This window comes from Lissotriton vulgaris, chromosome 9 (genome assembly GCF_964263255.1).
Source record: "Lissotriton vulgaris chromosome 9, aLisVul1.2, whole genome shotgun sequence".
Taxonomy (NCBI): domain Eukaryota; kingdom Metazoa; phylum Chordata; class Amphibia; order Caudata; family Salamandridae; genus Lissotriton; species Lissotriton vulgaris.
In genome coordinates, this window is record NC_141697.1 from 840,524,499 (window position 1) to 840,543,712 (window position 19,214).

At 43.9% G+C, this 19,214-nt stretch overlaps 1 protein-coding gene across 1 annotated transcript in view; it reads right to left on the reverse strand.

Moving 5' to 3' along the window:
- The window catches only part of ATG2A (autophagy related 2A), a 2,120,972-nt gene that overhangs the window by 141,029 nt on the left and 1,960,729 nt on the right, over positions 1–19,214 (reverse strand). Inside the window, exon 29 of the mRNA XM_086939522.1 lies at positions 2,335–2,489. Coding sequence (XP_086795648.1) covers positions 2,335–2,489 — 155 coding nt within the window. The remainder of the gene's footprint in view (positions 1–2,334; positions 2,490–19,214) is intronic.

Sequence of the window (19,214 nt, forward strand, 5' to 3'; positions counted from 1 at the left end):
ATATTTCAGGGAGGCTCATACAGATGCACCTAAACAAAATGGCATCCCAATACCCCTGCTAATGTTCACAGACGACACCCTTCTAATCGCCAAAACGCAAGAAGGGCTTCAAAAAGCAATTGGCTGATTTGCAAAGACCATGGTTTAATCATAAATGTGTCCAAAACTAAATTCATGGTAATGCACAGACACAAGAAAGTGAGGGTACAGTTTTTATGAATGGTGAGCTTTTAGAACAGACAGACTGCTTTAGTTACTTGGGCATTACTCTGGGATCTAGGATGGAATGGAAGCCACATGGCGAGGTGTGGCTCACTGGTTAGAGGCGGCAGACCCGGAGGCTGAGAGCGGCCCGGGACCAGGGTTCGATTCCCGACGCGGCAGGGTCGAGGACCAGGGTCAGCGGACTGATAATTCTCGCCTCGGTGCCCACTTTGGGCAGTGATCACACTCGGTAACTCTGGGCATTAAGCTTGCCTCATCGCTACAACGGCCCCCCACAGACGCCGGGGATGCCTGGCTTCACCTTGGAGATACCCAGCATGGGACCATCTCACAGGGAAAGCCAGGACGGGTTCCCCAGCGGTCATTCGCGCCAGGATACTCCGGTAGTAATTGAGCGCGCTACAAAACACTTTACATTTACATTTACATTTACATTTACATATGACTTACCTGACTGCAAAACATGCTCAGCTAGCAGGTGTCCTACTGAGAGAATTAAGATCATCAGTCACTCAACCAATAGCCCCAGCCTTAAAAATATATGACACGAAAGTCAAGGCTTCGATGTTATATGGGGCTGAACTATGGGGGGTCACTGATGTTTCCGTTCTGACAAATGCACAAAATAAATTATTGCAGTGTATAACCAAACTTCCCAAATCAACACCATTAACACCGCTGTACATGGATTTGGGATGTCAGAAAATTAAGGATATAGCTAGCTTTCGACCAGTTGCATACTGGAGGAGGCTTTGGGTTACGCCTGAACTAACCCATTATGCTTCGGCGCTCATAGAAACCAGAAATATGGACACAGGGGGTAAAATATAATGGTTTAAACAGGTCAAGTCGCAATATAAAGCCTTGGGAATGGAGCAACTTTGGGAAAATCCATCAGAAAACATCTTCCCATCACGGAAGGCTCTAAAAGAGATGTATTGGGCTAACATTACCCAAAGGGAATTCCAAAAACAAACTGATGCATCACTAACCAGGGCTTTTTTGGAACTTAAACATATCCCTGAATATGAGCGATATTGGGACCTCATTACCATCCCCAATGATAGGAAACTTTTTCATCAATATAGGGTAGGAACTCTTCCTATCAACACATTTACAAGCAAGTGGTCAAGTAATAAAGATCACCACCAGTGTCCTTTTTGTATAGCCCAATCTGAAACTCTAGCACATGTTCTGTTCATATGTCCAGTATATAAAGCTCCGCGTCACAAATGGATCAAACCTATTTGTATACAAAAAGGTATCCATAGTGGTACTGTGGCACTCAGGATTCTAAAAACAGACTACTCTGATAGTATGGTTATTGCACTTGCAAAGTTTCTAAAATGGGTGTGGACTATACGTAGAGACAAACTGAAGCTAACATAGATTGCAGTGTACTAACCTGGCTTTTTTAGCAGAAAGTATCAGTTCTTAATCACGTAACAAATTTTTTAAATGGTTCATAAAATTTTTTAAGATACACTATATATATATTTTTTTAAATGATTGTGTTTGGATCACCCTGTATAAAGTATGACTGAATAGTTAACCCATGAATTTTCCTTGATTTTAAGGACATCTGGATGTAATAAGTATGAAGTGTTGTATTTTTTTATAACTGCTTGTTGTTTTATTGTAATGTCTTTAATGACTTGTGTCGAAATAAAGACTTAAAAATGAAAATGAATGCATATAGTGAACACCTTCACTCAGGTAAGACTGGTCCAAGTAATCTCATCATTAAGACCAACTACATTCGTGGATAGTTTATAAATCCATCGCTTTTTCAGGATTTTTTGTGAACAGAATTTGATGCAAGACTTAATCCATTTGAATTTGGGGTAGGTAACTGTATTTGTGATATTTGTTTCATAAACCACAAACCATAAATCATAAACCACAAAGAGCTAGCTGCTTTTAGGTTCTGTTGTCTGCAACCAAATAGCAGCGCTTTGCTTAATATCCATGCATAAAGATACTTACTCAACTTCAGCTTAAGATCGCAAGATAAACAATACAATATTTCCCCAAGTTTATTTTAAAACTTCTTCAATAGGAAGCAAAATAAATTGGACCAAGGAGGAGTAGAATTAAATCTGCAATTACCTGTATTGCTTGAACAAGGCGGTTGCTGAGCTCCAGGGCAGCAGATGCAGTGGAGGTGCCAAAGGAAGCGGCTCCACGCTGCAACCCACGAATTATGCGTCCATCTTTCCTGTACTGTTCGATCGGCATCCAGAACAAGTCTCGCAGACCATGAACTGCAAGAGAGAGGAGAGGAAATTTAGAGTGAATTAGTTGGGGAACAGGAATTGCTGGAGTGGGGGCCAAAAAGAGGGCAACAAGAGTGGACAAAGTGGAGAATAGTCATTGTAACTGCCAATAGGATGTCCAAATTGGTCATATTAATTTTATTCTCACCCACACATTCACCTTATTCCAGTATGTGGAATCTTCCACTGACATCATTGTGCATGTTCGTGTAGGAGGTGCTAGTGGAGACACTAGTAATTCCATAAACCTTTCAAGTAATCTCGTCGAAACGAACACCACCAAAGCTTTGACCTCTGACACCAGTTTGGTAGTGAAATACAAAGGCATTGCTTCCAATTATGAACACTTTACTGATTACTCATAGAAGAACTACTGTTAATAATTATTCGCATTGTCAAAATTGTTCCTTTTTTTCTTGTCTTGAGAGAAAAAAAGTAAATATGCTTATTGAACAAGTTACTTATCTTTAACAAGGCCTTATCTGGTAGAGACATGATCTAGTGGCAGATTCCTTACCTTTGAATTTCCCAGGCATCTGACTGGTCCCAAAAGATTTTTCTTTGAGCAATACCCTTGTGCGCTGGTATGTGGCATCGGAAGGCCCCACATGGCACTCGTGCCACCTACATAGGTGCCACCTCAGAGCACTGACGCCAGTTACTTTTTACAACATCCACGCCAGGAGCGTGGCACCATGAAGTGTACTGACATTGGTGTGTCTGAAAAATAGGACCCTGAAAGGAATACGCCATACCCCTAGAAACTTCTCCGCAATGGGGGTGAGGATGGGTGGGCGGTAAGGAATCTGTGGCTAGATCGTGTCTCTACCAGATAAGGCGTTACCGAAGGTAAGTAACTTGCTCATCTGATAGACATCTAGCTGTAGATTGCTTACCTTTGAATAGATACCAAGCAATACCATCCCCAGGGAAGAGACTGCAGACAAGTTTACAATAGAAACTATTGCAGGACTGAGCAGCCAAAATGTCTGACAACTGTGGAATTGACTGTCTAGGCAGTAATGCTTGGTAAATTGGGTGGGCGGTAAGGAATCTGTGGCTAGATCGTGTCTCTACCAGATAAGGCGTTACCGAAGGTAAGTAACTTGCTCATCTGATAGACATCTAGCTGTAGATTGCTTACCTTTGAATAGATACCAAGCAATACCATCCCCAGGGAAGAGACTGCAGACAAGTTTACAATAGAAACTATTGCAGGACTGAGCAGCCAAAATGTCTGACAACTGTGGAATTGACTGTCTAGGCAGTAATGCTTGGTAAATGTGTGCAGGGATGCCACATTGCCTCCTGACAGATGTCCAGGACTGGAACGCCACCTTGCAAAGCAGTAGTAATAGCCTTAGCTCTGGTGGAATGAGCTCTTAAGCCTCCAGGAGGCTGCCTCTTTGCCAAAGTATTGCAAATCTTGATGCAGAAGATGACCCACCGTGAGATGGTACCCTTATGCCCCGCTCAAACCTTTGTTGCTCCAACGAATCCCACGAAGAGTTGGTCATCTACCTGGAACTCTTTTGTGCGGTCAAGGTAGAACGACAACGCTCTTTTTGGGTCAAGATGGTGGAGTCGCTCTTCTTCTTTAGAGGGATGTGGAGGAGCGTAGAACGTGGGCAAGGTGACCAACTGTCCCACCTGGAATGGCGTTACCACTTTCGGAAGGCAAGAGGCCCTAGTGATGAGCACCAACTTGTCAGGGAATAGTGTCAAGAAGGGCGGTTTGAATGATAAAACCTGCAGCTCACTGTCCCTTCTGGCAGAAGTAACTCCAACCAAAAAGGCTGTTTTTATGATGAGCAGCTGGAGGGGACAATTATGCAAGGGTTCGAAAAGGAGCGCACATGAGGAAGGTGAGAATCAAATAAAGGTCCCACTGAAGCATAATGAAGGGGGAAGGTGGAAACATATGTACACGGCCTTTCAGATAGCGTTTTAGGGCGCCCAAAACAGCCCTGCTGGGCAAGAGTCAAAATAAAAACAAAACATCAGAAAGGGAAGCAAAAAGAGGGTCAAGAGACTTCTCTGTACAATATATTACAAATTTGTTCTATCAGCGGGCGTATACTATTTTGGTGGTGGGACGCCAGGCAGTCAAAAAAACATTAAAAACTTCTGGAGCAAAGTGGAATGCTATCAATTGCCATTGCTCAATCTCCACACAAGAAGGGGTAGAGTTGACAAGTTTAGGTGGAGGACCAACCTCTGCTGCTGCAACAGAACATCCTTCCAAAGGAGAAGCCTGATCGGAGGATTGAAGCTTATTTGCCGAACCTCAGGATATCAGAGTCTAAGTACCCAATTAAAAGCCACAAGGATGACTTGGGTCCGGTCATTTCTGATCTTCTTGAGAACTCTGGGCAGGAGTAGTATGGGCGGAAAGGTATAGGAGGCCTGAGCTCCACCTGAGACGAAATGTGTCTCCGAGCGAAAGCTGCCTGCGAAACTCCAGCGAGCAAATATGCTGACTTTGCACATTCTTGGCAGTGAACAGATATAGTAAAGAGTATCAAATGGTTATACCAGACCACAGTCAGGAGCAGCTAAGAAAGGGGTTGACGGTCTCACTCAGGACATTAAGGAAAGCCCTCACTCACCACCTGGTGATGACATGTTTCATCATCGGGCCCCACCAAAGAGACTGAGTGCCTCTTTGGTGTGCTACAACGCCAGATCTACTGCGGAGCAGGATAGTGAGATTCAGACGTGATGTGCAAAGTAAATTAAATTAAACTAATGAGTGGTGAGGGTTTAAAAAGTCAGTAGTGTATCAGAAATAATTTTATTCTTTGATCACTAAGGACAGGTTATTAAAATTTAATGTGTTTAGAAAAGAGTCCACAATTAATTGAGTTGTAGTTTCCTTACAAATCAGTCGACATGTTTCAGCCATGAAACGGTGTAATGTTACCAGGCATTCTTCAGGACTTATTGGTGTATTAAACCCTGGCGGTATGGACGCGCTAAGGCCCACTCTTACCTAGGGACCTGAAAGTGAAAATAACAAAAAAAGGTGAAAAAGTGCAAAACATTTTTAGGAAGCAAGATTTGCTTCCTAATTACTCCTGGTTTAGGAGGCTTCCAATTTTATGGTATCTGCACTTTTGTGTTGTTAGGGAAGTACACCATGGGTCACAGGAGGGGGGTGGGAACGTAATTGGCACACCACCCTCGACGCTCGGCACCCTCAGTGTACCTGCATCACCCTCAACTGGACCCCGGGGTAGTGTCAACCATGCTGTCAACCATGATGCTGGTCAGGCTCTGTGGCAGAGTCCAAAAAGAGTATGGAGTCAGAGGTGCCAGAACCCACCATGGGACTGAAACCCTGGAAAGATCTTGGGTTCACAACTGGAGTTGGTCCGGAACTAGGAACTGATCCTTAGGGCCCGACTGGCACAGGCAAACCTGTCGGCTGGAGTTCAGTCAGGGAACTCCCTGAGTTGGGTGGTGGTCGCACCAGTAAATTCAGGGAGGCATTGAGAAAAGCCAGGCTCTGGCTCTACAGCTGGAGTGCAGGACCAGCGCTTCACCTTGTGGGATTGCTCCTACGCCTCGTCTGATAACATGGACTAGTGTGGTGAGGTCGAAGAGTCTTTGGACTTCTTAGATTATTTGTGCTTGTGGGACTTACCCAACAACAACTTCAGCTTCAATGACGACTGACTGGAATGATTCTGAGAGCGGGTGAGGCCCTTCCACACAACCGGGATCTGGAGAGGTGCCGAGTCCACCAGAATCTTCATCTCCCGCTCCAGAATCGACTTCAAATTCATGGTGCAGTGGTGGGGACAGTTCATAAAGTTGTGGTCCAGCTCCATTTATCACAAACAAACCAGAGAGGGTTCATCACAGATATTTGCCTTTTATAAGCCCTACTGAGTTTAAAACCCACTGGTTTCATAGGGGACACCCATAGCATAATGGAAGTAGAATGCTAAAAAATATTTACACAAATGTTGAAAAATTGCTCGAAATTGATTGCAAATCTTCCCTGTTGGCAAAGAAAGAAAAGAACTGAAGTCTGCATAGTTGAGTGGCAACTATACAGGCACATCAACAACGAATGATATGAAGAGGGTCCTAGGGCATATTTATAGACCTGCACAAAGACACAGCCCCCAAACAGAGACAAAAAAACAACAAGAAGTGCTTGTGGGTCTAGTATAGTCTGGTCTATGGCATGCAATCAACGGATCTAAAACAATAAAAGAGGAAAAAAACTATCCTATGTGAAAATGGCACAATCCGATGTCTCTAGGGCATGAAGTATACCCATCAGTTACCGTCCGATACCGCCCTTGTCATCATCTGGGTCTCCTCACACCAAGGAGAGTATGTTTGTAGCCACTAAATGTGGAAGTGGGTACCAATGAACCAGTGAAATCAAGTACATGTGGCTAATTCATAAGGGTGCAATGAAAGCAACAAAAATAAAAACATTTAACAACCATATCACCTGGAAATCATAAGTGCATAGGGTATATCCTCCGTAATGCTATTGAGTCGGAGGAAAGTGTTTCACCTCACCTGGCTCCGGCTCAGGTAAGTTGGGGCATCGCTCTCTCCATCGGTACTCCGAGCGTCCCTCCGAGCCGAATAAGCACCCTTATGAATTTTCTTTTTTGCAGTAGCGAATAACTGGTCCTGAAGAAGGCAGCGGACAACATTAGTCCCTTGACTGCTGAAACAGGTAGACCTTTAGTTCTATCAAGCAGATATTTGTAAAACCTGCTCATTTCTCTGCTCTGTTTTTAATATTGGAAGACAGGGGATATCATTAAAATTGTTCTTCTCCTCTGATCTCTCCAATATTACACACATCATTTAGTCCACATCACTTGTTTTCTCCTATTTTTTCACGCACTGCAAATCAGTTACCCTTACATGTTTGTCCAGATATACCCACATGTACTTGATTTCACTGGTTCATTGGTACCCACTTCCACATCTAGTGGCTACAAACATACTCTCGTTGGTGTGAGGAGACCCAGATGATCACAAGGGCGGTATCGGACGGTAACTGATGAATATACTTCATGCCCTAGAGACATCTGATTGTGCCATTTTAACACAGGATAGTTTTTTTTACCTATACAGGCACCCCACACGTCACATCTGGCATGTCCGATGTCTACAGGGAGCCGTTTGATGCCATTTACGGGGGCACAGTGGTACTGTTCAAGATTTTCGGGATCTAGTCTGACAAGTGGGGAATAGTCTAAGGTAAGGAATGTGCTCTCTTCATATTAGATAAAAGCCTCAAATCATTATATTAAAGAATACCACTGCTTGGACTTTATATTTATTCTGAGTGAAACATGTGCTGCCTAAACTAATCATTCTAACCCCCACTTCTCCAAGAATAAGCCTGAACTGTTCAACCATGCTACCACCAGAAAAATAAGCTTAACCGCATGCGCGCTAGCGCAATTCCGCTCCTGTGCTGAGTTTTTTAAAACCGCACTTTACGTGACGAGCTGGGCTCGTCATCAGCGTGCGAGGAGGCTACGCCATGACGAGCCCAGCTCGTCATCAGCGTGGAAGGGGTTAAAGAAGAGGTGTTTGGCTAATCAGGGAGCTTACTTAGTGCCTGGTTCCTGTTCTTGTATTTCCAGGTACCACTGCAGTACTTGTTATAAGAATTGTCTAATTTCCCTCGAGTCACACATGCCCGAACGAAATAGCCAACAGGAGAAGCAACTTTGCCGTTTCTGGCTAATCCTATTCGATCTTTAACTGGAAACCACTACAGACGCTAAACTGGTCCTATGGTTTTAAGATACTCTACTATATGGGCCATACTCTGCTTTTGCTCAAGTTTGATCAACAGACTGGCAAATCCTTTGAACGCCTAGTTAAATGTCTCACTGCCACCTAAAGCTGGATGAGCAAAAATCAAAAGGTGAGAAGACAGAGATTCTGTTTAATACAAAGGGTTAGGCCAGCTACATTAGCAGACTATGGCCTGATACAATATGCTTTCCACCAGAACGATCTTTGAGAGGCTCTAACATGACTCCCAATGAAGCAACAACTTCTCTTTAAGTCACATCACTTTTCCATTCAGTCCAGCACAATACACATCCACTATCTAGGGAGGTTTGCCACAAGACCTCTGAGAACTGGCAATTTGCATGTGCTGGTACTACCACGATTCTGACATGCTTCCTGTGGTATATCACTAGTGGAGAGAAAGAGAAATATATTTTGGAGGGGGTGGGCCCTACAAGAATCTCACAAGATTTTGGAAAAATACCTTCACTCACAACTTCTTGGGGCACACTTCATAATAGAAACAAACAAAAGGAGAGAGAGGGCAAAGTAATCGGAGCCACTCTTGGTCCCCCTGAACTATTTACGTTAAACAACAAAAGAGTGTATCCGCTCATAAAAAGAGAAGAGAAAGCAAAAGGAATCACTATAAGTTAAAAAGAACCCTCACTCACCAACCTAGTTGGTGACATGCTTCATCACTGGGTTCCCACCAAGGTGCCGACTGCCTCTCTGGTGTGCTGCAACGCTGGATTACAGCGGAGCAGGTTTTTGTGTGACAAAAGTGAGTGCAATATGTGTAGAAAGTGATTTAAAAAGTGCCGCTGTTTTATCCCAAAAGACTTAAATAAAATAAGTGAGTTGGATGTCCCTAACTTGTGAGCTGGTCCTGACGAATGCTTCAAGTAATACGTCTAGAAGAAGAAACATGTTGACAAAACTTATTTTCTCACTATAGGATGGTTCTGGTCAATAAAAGCCAGTTAGGTACACCCGACTCACTTATTTTAATAGTGCCGAGTTTTCCACCATTAAAGTCTTTTGGGATAAAACAGCAGCACTTTTCTAAATCACTTTCTACACATATTGCACTCACTTTTGTCACACAAAAACCTGCTCCACTATATTCAGGCGTTGTAGCACACCAGAGATGCAGTCGGCATCCCTGGTGGGAACCCAATGATGAAGCGTGTCACCAACTAGATTGGTGAGTGAGGGTTCTTTTTAACTTACTGTGATTCTTTTTGCTTTCTCTTCTCTTTTTATGAGTGGGTACACTCTTTTGTTGTTTAACGTAAATATTTCATAATAGGCAATTTTCATCGCTATAATAGGTAAATACCACCACGACAGACTCAACTGTTGCTGGGAGTTCTTAGATAAATACATTTTTCGATTATTGCAGGGATCCAATTCAGAGTTAACACTTCTTGAGATATACCTTGGAATTATTCTTTAATGATGGGTATCTTAGAAATTATTAAAAACTAAACAAACTTGGGTATCGAATGAGGTATTATGTCTCATCTGCCCATGCAATTATGCCAGCATGTTTCGGCCATGTGGGATGCCCATTCGGGTCTCTGGCTTTAGTCATGGCTACTCTAGTCCCTACCTAAATATACATTCAGACAATGCAGTTATAATGAGGCCTAATGCTCTCACCTTTCTGGATCTCTTCAATCAGAGGTGAACCTGTGGAAATAATTTTCACATAGGAGAGACAAAGAGAAATCATGAAAAACATTTTTTATTATTGAAGTAGGGTACTCATCCAAGATGTGTAGATATTGCTCAATTCTCTTTCTGCTTCTAGAATAAAAGGATCCCATCCAAGTCTCTGTTGAACTAAACTGTGTTGCACTGTGGGTAAAGTGCAGATAAGGGAAAATCCACTACAAAAGCACACTCCACTCGCGAGCATGGCTAGGTGGTCACTGATAAAAAAGGCAATGTTATTATTTCACTCACTCACCCTAAACTACGGGTATTTGGGATTTTTCTGATCAAGGTAAGTTAAGGTAATATTTCATTTTGTATATGATTAATTAAAATCTTTACGAAAATATAAAACGCCATCTGACAGTACAAATGATTTAAAATACAGCAATTACTATTGTCAATTCAAGGTTGTTACTAAGACCCGATGAGTATTTCAAGTTTGCTCGAGTCTTTCCTTCATTAAATCAAAGAACTTCACAACCTGGCAATTCAGTTTAATGTTGCTGGAGGAAAAACACAGTTTAACTGCCTGCCTACAGGTCCGAACGGCCTGTGATCTAAAAAAAGGTAACAACAGCTTATGCCTCAGGTCCATTAATCTCGGGCAAATGCATATCATGTGAATAATGTCCTCCTTGCCAGATTTACACAGGCGACAGAAGGCCGAGGAGTGAGTTCTCTCCCATGGTGGCAGGTGCGGTAATATCGGGATAGCTCCAAGGCGCAGTTTCAGGAACTTTTCTTTGATTTTTATTTTCATCCCGATATCAAGATATGCTTGTGGCCGTATTTTGCCGTAATCTCCCACCGCGATCCATCCATGCGCTCTGTTGGCTAGGTATTTCTTTTCTTCTATTACCGAGATTATTCAAGCAGATTTTTTAACCAACTTTTTAAAGGACTGGAGGTCTATGGCTGTTTCCCAAATATCGGATAAGCCTAGCACTTCAAGAGATCCAAATAGGTAGTCCCTAGGCAGTGAAGTGCGACATCTGAGTAGCTCTTCCCAGACGCTGGCATTTAAGGAGTCAGGGCCTGCATCGCGGATCTTGCGCCAGTTAGTTACATACGCACTCCGTCTTTCTAGTGCTTGTTTGACCACCTCAAATTCTAACCAAATTTGGGCCGGGGAAGCATATTTGGGGAGACAAAAAATGGCCCTGTAACAATTGGCTAGAACTGTGTCCAACAATGCAGCGTCCTTCCCATGCAGCGATTCACTCCCATAGGTGAGCGTTGTTTGAAGTTTCGCTCGGAGGATTTCAAGGAGGGGTTTAAGGGTGAGGTCAGGGAGTTTAGTCTTTAGTGATTTCAGTGCGAGGTAGGTCATTGTTGCCTTCCCTCGGATGGACTGGAGCTGAGGCCTAGACGTGTTCTTAGAATCCAACACGACGCCAAGGTACTTGTATGTGGCTACCCGTTCGAGTTTTACTCCGTTCAGGTACCAACGAGGGATCCTTTTCTTCCTGTAGTTCACCATCATGACCTTAGATTTGTTAAGGTTTATTTCTAGGGCATTTTTTACCGAGAAGGCATGGGTACAGTTCAAGAGATGCTGAAGGCCTATTGGCGACCGGCTTATCAGCACTAAGTCATCTGCATATAACAGACTAGCGAGGGTGGCTTTTCCTAGCTTGGGCGCATGATTGCGGCATTTGTCAAGTTCTTCAGGTAAGTCTGAAATAAACAGATTGAATAGAATTGGCGCTAATAGGCACCCCTGATTTAGTCCTTCAGTTGTCCTAATCCGCTTCGAGAGGTGCTGGTCAGTTCCAAGTTTGATTTTAACCCAGGTGTTAGAGTGAAGCAGTATTAGGGCATCCAGGAGATGTTTCGGAATGCCCCAATTGAATAGTTTTTCCCAAAGTTTGTTTCGGTCCACATGGTCGAAGGCCGCAGTATAGTCGATAAATGAGAGGAATAGCGGTAGCTTGGTGGTTTTTGCTTCACCCATCAGAAGGGACAGGGCCATGATGTTGGTTGTTGTCCCTTGGCCTTTACGGAAACCTGTTTGGTTGGGAGGGATAATGGCTTTTCCGGACGCCCACGCCGATAGTTCTTCCAGAATGAGACCGCTGAAATATTTTGCTTCTATGTCAAGCAAAGCAATGAGACGGTAGCTGTTAGGATTACTCTTGCTCCCATGTTTATATATCGGACTTATGACGGACCCATGCCAGGAGTCCGGAAGGGATAAAGTAAGTCTGGCCTCGTTAAAAACCAGACCCAAGGATGCACTCCAAAAGGCTACGTCAGATTTATACAACATGGGGGGGATTCCATTCGGTCCCGGGGCCCCATTCGGTCGTCCCTTGGTGATTCGCCGTCCGATGTCTGCTGGGGTATATCCCGTGAGCCCTGTCTCCGTGTCCTTTATAGGTAATCCTTCCCATTCTTAGTGTTCAGGTTACGGTAAGCTCATGCCCTTAACCTCCCGCAATCCACGCATGTTTGCCCCCCTTAGATTACTGAAGTTACCATCACGACCAAGCATTGTGATTTCCATGCAGGGAGACTTTGTTGTCGTGTCTCCTATATTGTCATTATTGAAGTGTTACAATAAGTATTTGGTCCATACTTCCTCTGCTATGTGCAAATTTTGCCCCAGATGATCAGGGTTCTGTATTCCTTTCACCATTTGCCAGAACCTAGAACTGTTTTTCTGCTTCCCTTCATGGACAAGTTTCCCCCAAAGTTTTTCGTTCCTTTGTTTTTGACTTTCCCATTTCAGCCGTTTGAGTTGCTTTTTTGCTTCCCTCAGCACTACTTGCAAACTAGGGTTTCCCTGATCCTTTCGTATCCGCCTCAGAGTTTGGTTAATCAAGCGTTTTTTGTATTTTCATGTCCAGCCGCATCTGTCTCGTGCTTGAGGGTCTCCTCACAAGGCGAGAGTTGGTAGGCCTGGTGCTACCCAGTTGTTCCCCAATTGTGATCATTAAGTCATGCCAGACATTTGCTAACTTAGATAAGCAATGAACTTGGTGGAAGAGGGTTTTCGCAGTTGAACCAATAAGGTTGATGTTGTCAAGATTGCACCAAATCCGTTTAAGTTTGCATTGACTTCTGTTTCTGGGCCAGTGTAGCGTTCTTTTTCCTCTGCCAAGTTGGATCTTATCTCTGCCACTAGGGGCAGGTGGTCGCTGAAATCATTCACGTCTATTTTGAATGAAGTTATCCAACTGAACATGTCTAGAGACATGACCATGTAATACAAATGCGAAGATTGTGTACTAGAGTGGAAAGTGGCTGCAGGTGGGTCGTCTTCAGCATAACGTCCATTTAGGGCCCTTAAGTTATGGATATTCAGTCGCCAAAGAAGGTTTTTTGAATGTTTTGTTAAGGTGTTGTTTTTTGTTCGACCTTGTGGCGGCACACCCCATGCTATGTCTAATTCGTAAGTGAGGTCAGTGCCTTGCTCATTGTTGATGAGAAGCATGATAAAGTCACCAGCCAGGATGAAGGTGTCCGACTCCCCGGAGTCCCTTATTTTTTGTAGAACATGCGCCAACTCTTCCACCGATTTTTGTTTCCATTTGGGGTGAATATATGTGTTTATAATAATAACTTCCTGATGCTGCTTTGTTAGAGGGAGTGAGAGCTTTGCCACCTGTATGACACTTGGGGGGGTTATATGAAAGTCCAGAGCCCTAATTTTGCCTATTGTCATTATATAGGCGAATACCATCAGTCCTCCTGAACAGCGGCCAAAGGTTGAAGTTTTGGTAGCTGGCGAACAGAGTGACGTAAACCCCTGAAGATCAAATACTTCATCTTCTCAGGTTTCTTGTATTAGCAAGAGATCAAATGAGGTTAAATATTGTATGAGCTCCGGGTCGTTCCTTTTATTAACTAAGCCATTGATGCTCCATGAACAGATTCTTGTGGCCCTGCGTCCCGCAGAGGGATTGAAGGGCGCTTGCCCATTCTGTCAAACATCAGCAGTCGTTGTCGCGATAGTGCGCTGAATACATCTCCAATTAGGGTCAGTCGATAATGACAAGTTCGTATTTTGATTGCGATATTGACCCCGTTGGGAGCTTTTAGTGTGTCGGTAGCGTTGCCCCGGTGAGCAGCTCCTAGCTCCCTTTAATATTGAAGTGGAGTTTTTTTGAGGCTGAGGTTGGGTGGAGGGTATAAGCGGAGTTGGATAGCGGGGTTGCCTTTCCAGCTTCAAGGCAATTCCCGATTGCTGGAACATTGCCTCCTCTTCCAAAATTTTGTTAGCTATCTCCGGCGAGATCCAGGTAGTTTTGGTAATATCAGACTGGTGGGACGAGGTGTTGGATTGGAACCCTACTTGTAAAAGGTCATTCGAACTGATGTTTGCTAGGTTTGTTGAAGAGTGCAGGAGTCTCAAAATATTCCCCCTGTTCAATGTGTCTTCCTTCCATCTAGATATACATTCTGGGATAAACAAAATTGAGGTTGGAGTGCTCTGACACAGCACTCCTATTGGGACCGTCAGTGGGCTCTTGTTGGCCTGAGAAGGTGGTTCATGGGCACGGCTTGAGGATGATGCACCTAAGGCGAGTGGACCCCCGCCTTGGTCATTGTCTAGCTTCGTAGACCAGAAGGCACTGTTTGTTTTCGGCTTGGGCTCAGGACAAGTCTCCGAGGTTGTAACCGTGATACTGGTTTTTTTCGGCTTGGCCTCCAAACATAGCTCCGAGGTCGTGACCGGACGGGTGGCGTTCTGCCTGTTTTTTGCGGCTTCTTCACCCGATGTAATTTTTCTATTGACCGTGGTCTGGCCTGGCTGGATTATTTTGAATTGTAAAAGATTCTGTTTGGTGCATTTTTTTGAAGTCATGTTTTTTTCTGGAATTATGTGTTGATTTTGAACACTGTGATGGGGACTCTGTTGGCGCGCTGGCTCGTGCTTCGGGCGAGGGGGACCGGGGGACTGGTGGACACTGGGTGACGGGATCCGAGCATCAGTGTCTGAAACCGCAGTGGGATGTGATGGTTCTTCTAAATTAAGCCTTGCCCCTGTTAGGGTACGGTTCCTACCTTTCCTTTGGTTCTTTCTGCGGGACTTTGCGTTGGTTTGAGTCGAGGGTTCAGCTGTGCTCGTGGTAATGATCGCTTCCTCTATTTCCGGTAGCTCAGCGGATGAAGCTTGGGGTGGCAAAGTAGTGGCTAGGCTCTGGTCACCTGGCAACTTGATCTCTTGCCTTGAAGCAGTTGCCGGAGGAACTGCAGGAGAGTCGGCGGTTTGTTGCTTCAAAGGTTAGAGGGCTGATGCTTTTAAGTCGCATATCAGGTCCAGGTATTTTTCTGATCAGATCCAGGAGACATTCCCCTGTAGTCACACACTTCTAGTTGGAGAGAAGGGAGAAGCAAGGTACAAACAAGAAATCCTTTTCTAATTAGGGGACCATCAAATGATGCCATTTCCTGATAAAGAGAGAAGTATTTGTCCCTTCATTCAGGGATGTATGGTTTACATGGTTGATTTGGTGTTCTTCTTTTGTAAACATTCTATATAAACAATATACAGAAGAACAAGTGGGGCATGTGAGACAGACATAATTAGTGCTCCATGCATTGTTACTTCTTTATGTAAAGCCCTAATTTGTATCGTAATGAACAACAGTTGTAATGCTTTTTACCTGGTTATATACTGGGTCTTTTATAATGTGTTACTAGTGAAAGAGATTGATAAGTACTGCCCTGCTGAGTGTTTTTTTCGCACTACAACACACATAGGAAAATGCTACTTACCAGTATGCATCTGTTCTTGGAATGTAGGGCTGCTGACATTCATATCTTTGCATAGATCGCAGCCTAGTGTTGGGTCAGGATGTTTGCACCTTGTTGTCTTGGAAGAGTCTTCGAAGTATCATGAGATAGGTGACTCCTCCCCTGGACTACAGTGCGCATGGGCATCTTCTCCATCTTCAGATTGTTTTTCGCCATTGTTGCAAAGATGGAGTAAAGGAAAGTAAGAGATGACCATGTAAATGTATGTAAAAAAGATAACCCTGCAGCTGTGACAAGCACCGGGGAGGAGGGTGGGCGATATGAATGTCCGCAGCCCTACATGCCAAGAACAGATGCATACTGGTAAGTAGCATTTTCCGTTTGAGGCATGTGGGCTGCTGAATTCATATCTTAGCATAGACTGTATAGCAGTTTCTCCTCTAGGGGTGGTCGCCTGTACCAGCTGCAGTGGTTTGAAAAATAGTTTTAAGGACAGCCTGGTCCACAGCAGCTTGTTGCTTAGCTTGCACGTCAACACAGTTGTGTTTAGTGAAAGTGTGAATGGTAGACCATGTAGCTGCCCTACATATGTCTTCTAGGGGAATATTTCCTAGGAAAGCCATGGATGCCCCCATTTTGCGTGTTGAGTGGGCTTTTGGGGGAACTGTTAAAGTGCGCTTTGCCTTTTGATAGCATATTTGAATGCATTTAACTATCCATCTGGCTATTCCTGTTTCAGAAATGGGATTACCCTTATGCTGTGGTGAAAAGGCAACAAACAGTTGCTTTGTCTTTCTGAATGATTTAGTTCTGTCAACGTAATATAGCAGAGCTCTTTTAACGTCTAGTGTGTGCAGAGCTCTTTCAGCCACTGACTGCGGGTTTTGAAAGAAAACTGGCAATTCTATCGACTGAGTGATGTGGAAAGTGGAGATAACTTTTGGGATAAATTTAGGGTTTGTACGAAGCACTACCTTATTGTGGTGTATTTGCATGAAGGTCCCTGAATGTTTAGTGCCTGTAGCTCACTCACTCACTCGCCTGAGGGAGGTAATGGCAATTAAAAATGCCACCTTCCATGTTAAGAATTGTAGTTCACATGAATGAAGTGGTTCGAAAGGTGGTCCCATGAGTCTGGTAAGTACTACGTTTAAGTTCCAGACTGGCGAAGGTGAATGCTTTGGAGGGATAATTCTTTTAAGTCCTTCCATAAAACCTTTGATAGATGGTATTCTGAACAGGGACACATGTTTTGAAGATATGCTGCTATAGCAGCAAGGTGTAGCCTTATGGATGAGTATGCTAGATTACATCTTTGAAGATGTAGCAGGTAACAGATTATGTTTTGGATGGAGGCATCTAATGGATTGATATGGTTATTATTACAATAAATTACTAATCTTTTTCATTTAGCTGCGTAGCATGCTCTGGTAGTGGGGCGCATTGCTTCCTTGATAATGTTCATGGACTCTGGAGGCAAGTTAAGATATCCGAACTCTAAGACCTCAGGAGCCAGATTGCTAGGTTCATCTGATTGGGATCTGGGTGCCTGATTTCTACATGGTTCTGTGTTAGCAATTGTGGCGAAAGCCGCCGCCTTAGGTGAGGAACTACTGAGAGTTCTAGGAGTGTCGTGTACCATGGCTGTCTTGCCCATGTGGGAGCAACCAGGATCATTGTGAGTGACTGTTGCCTTAGTTTGCGTGCCACTAATGGGATCAGTGGGGTTGGTGGAAAAGGGTACGCAACTCTGCCTGACCAGTTCATCCATATCGCATTGCCTTGTGACAACGGGTGTGGGAACCTGGCGGCAAAGGACGGGCATTTTGAGATTTCGTTTGTGGCAAACATCTATCTCTGGATGTCCCCACTTTGGAAGAATGGTTGGATAACTTGAGGGTGAATCTCCCATTCGTGTATTTTTTGACTGTGTCGGCTTAGTAGATCTTGTTTGAAAAAGAGAGAGGAACCCCTTAGTACAGTCAAGGGAAGTGAGGTTATCTAACCAAAGAAAGAAATAGTTCCCTTGAGAAAAATACAGTAAAAGCTAAAACATAGCCTCAAAGTACACTCTACAGTCAAAACTAATACAATCACAAAAGTATAAAATACAACAAATTCATTGTGCAACTGAGAATAAAAACAAATCATTTCATACCTATACATATCATGGTTACCTAATCAAATGGTTAAAAAGAACATATAAATAATAACACAATCTATTGTGGCCTGCACAATTGAAGAGACAGACAAAAAGTGTAAAACACAAAACTTGTAAAATACAATTGGTACATTTAAAGCTGTCGAATATTCACACCTATGTATCACCACAATTGATTTTGAATATAAACATAGGAGGAGGAGGCTTAAATTGTGCAAAGAATTGGCGTCGACGCCTGTCAGTGATGCGTCCGCTGTTAATACTATTTGTGGAACTGGCTCTTGGAACAGTTACCCCTTGGAAAGGTTTTGTGGGTTCCACCAATGCAGAGTTGTCCTTGATCTTGGTTCCACTGCCGTGCTAGGCATTCCTGTAAGGGACGCATTTGAAGCAGAGTATGAGGGACAATGACTATGCAGGAGGCCATCATGCCTATAAACTGCATGAACACTCGAGCTGGCAGGGAGTGTTGTGGCTGAAATATTTGAATGAGAGACTGTATGTTGGCTATCCTGGCTGGATTTGGATATGCCTTCGCCACTGAGGTATCTATTGCTGCTCCCAGATATTGGGAGGGTTGCAGATGTGATTTTGGGTAATTTATTGAAAATCCTAGACTGTGCAGTAGCTGGATTGTCTGAGACGTATGGCTTACACAATGTTCGTATGAGTTGGCTTTCATGAGCCAATCGTCAAGGTAGGGGAACACATGGATGTGTTGCCTTCTGAGGTGTGCTGCTACTACTGCTAGGCATTTTGTAAAAACTCTTGGTGCTGTAGTTACCCCGAAGGGGAGAACTTTGAATTGATAGTGGCGACCTTCTATTGTGAACCGGAGGTATTTCCTGTGAGCTGGATGTATAGGGATGTGAAAGTATGCATCTTTGAGGTCGAATGTAGCATGGAAGTCGCCTTGCTGGAGTAGTGGGAGTACTTGTTGTAGAGTGATCATATGGAAATGCTCTGAGAGTATGAATTGGTTCAGAGGTCCGTCTTTTTGGGGAATGAGGAAGTATAGAGAGTATACTCCTGTCCTTTGATGTTGAAAAGGGACTGGCTCTATGGCACCCTTTTCCAGCATTGATAGCACCTCTTGTTGTAACAGCATGATGTGTTATTTGGACATTGGAAGGTGTTTGGGCGGTTTGTTGGGTGGAGTAGAAGTGAGTTCCAGGCAGTAACCATAATGGATAATTTGTCTCACCCACCTGTCTGTCGTAATGGCGTTCCAGACTGGTAGGAATGGTGTTATTCTGCCTCCGACTGGTGTTAAGTGGTCTGGAGGGAGTGTGAACAAGTCACTGTTTGGTGGAGGTGGAGGCTCTGGTGTTATTACCACC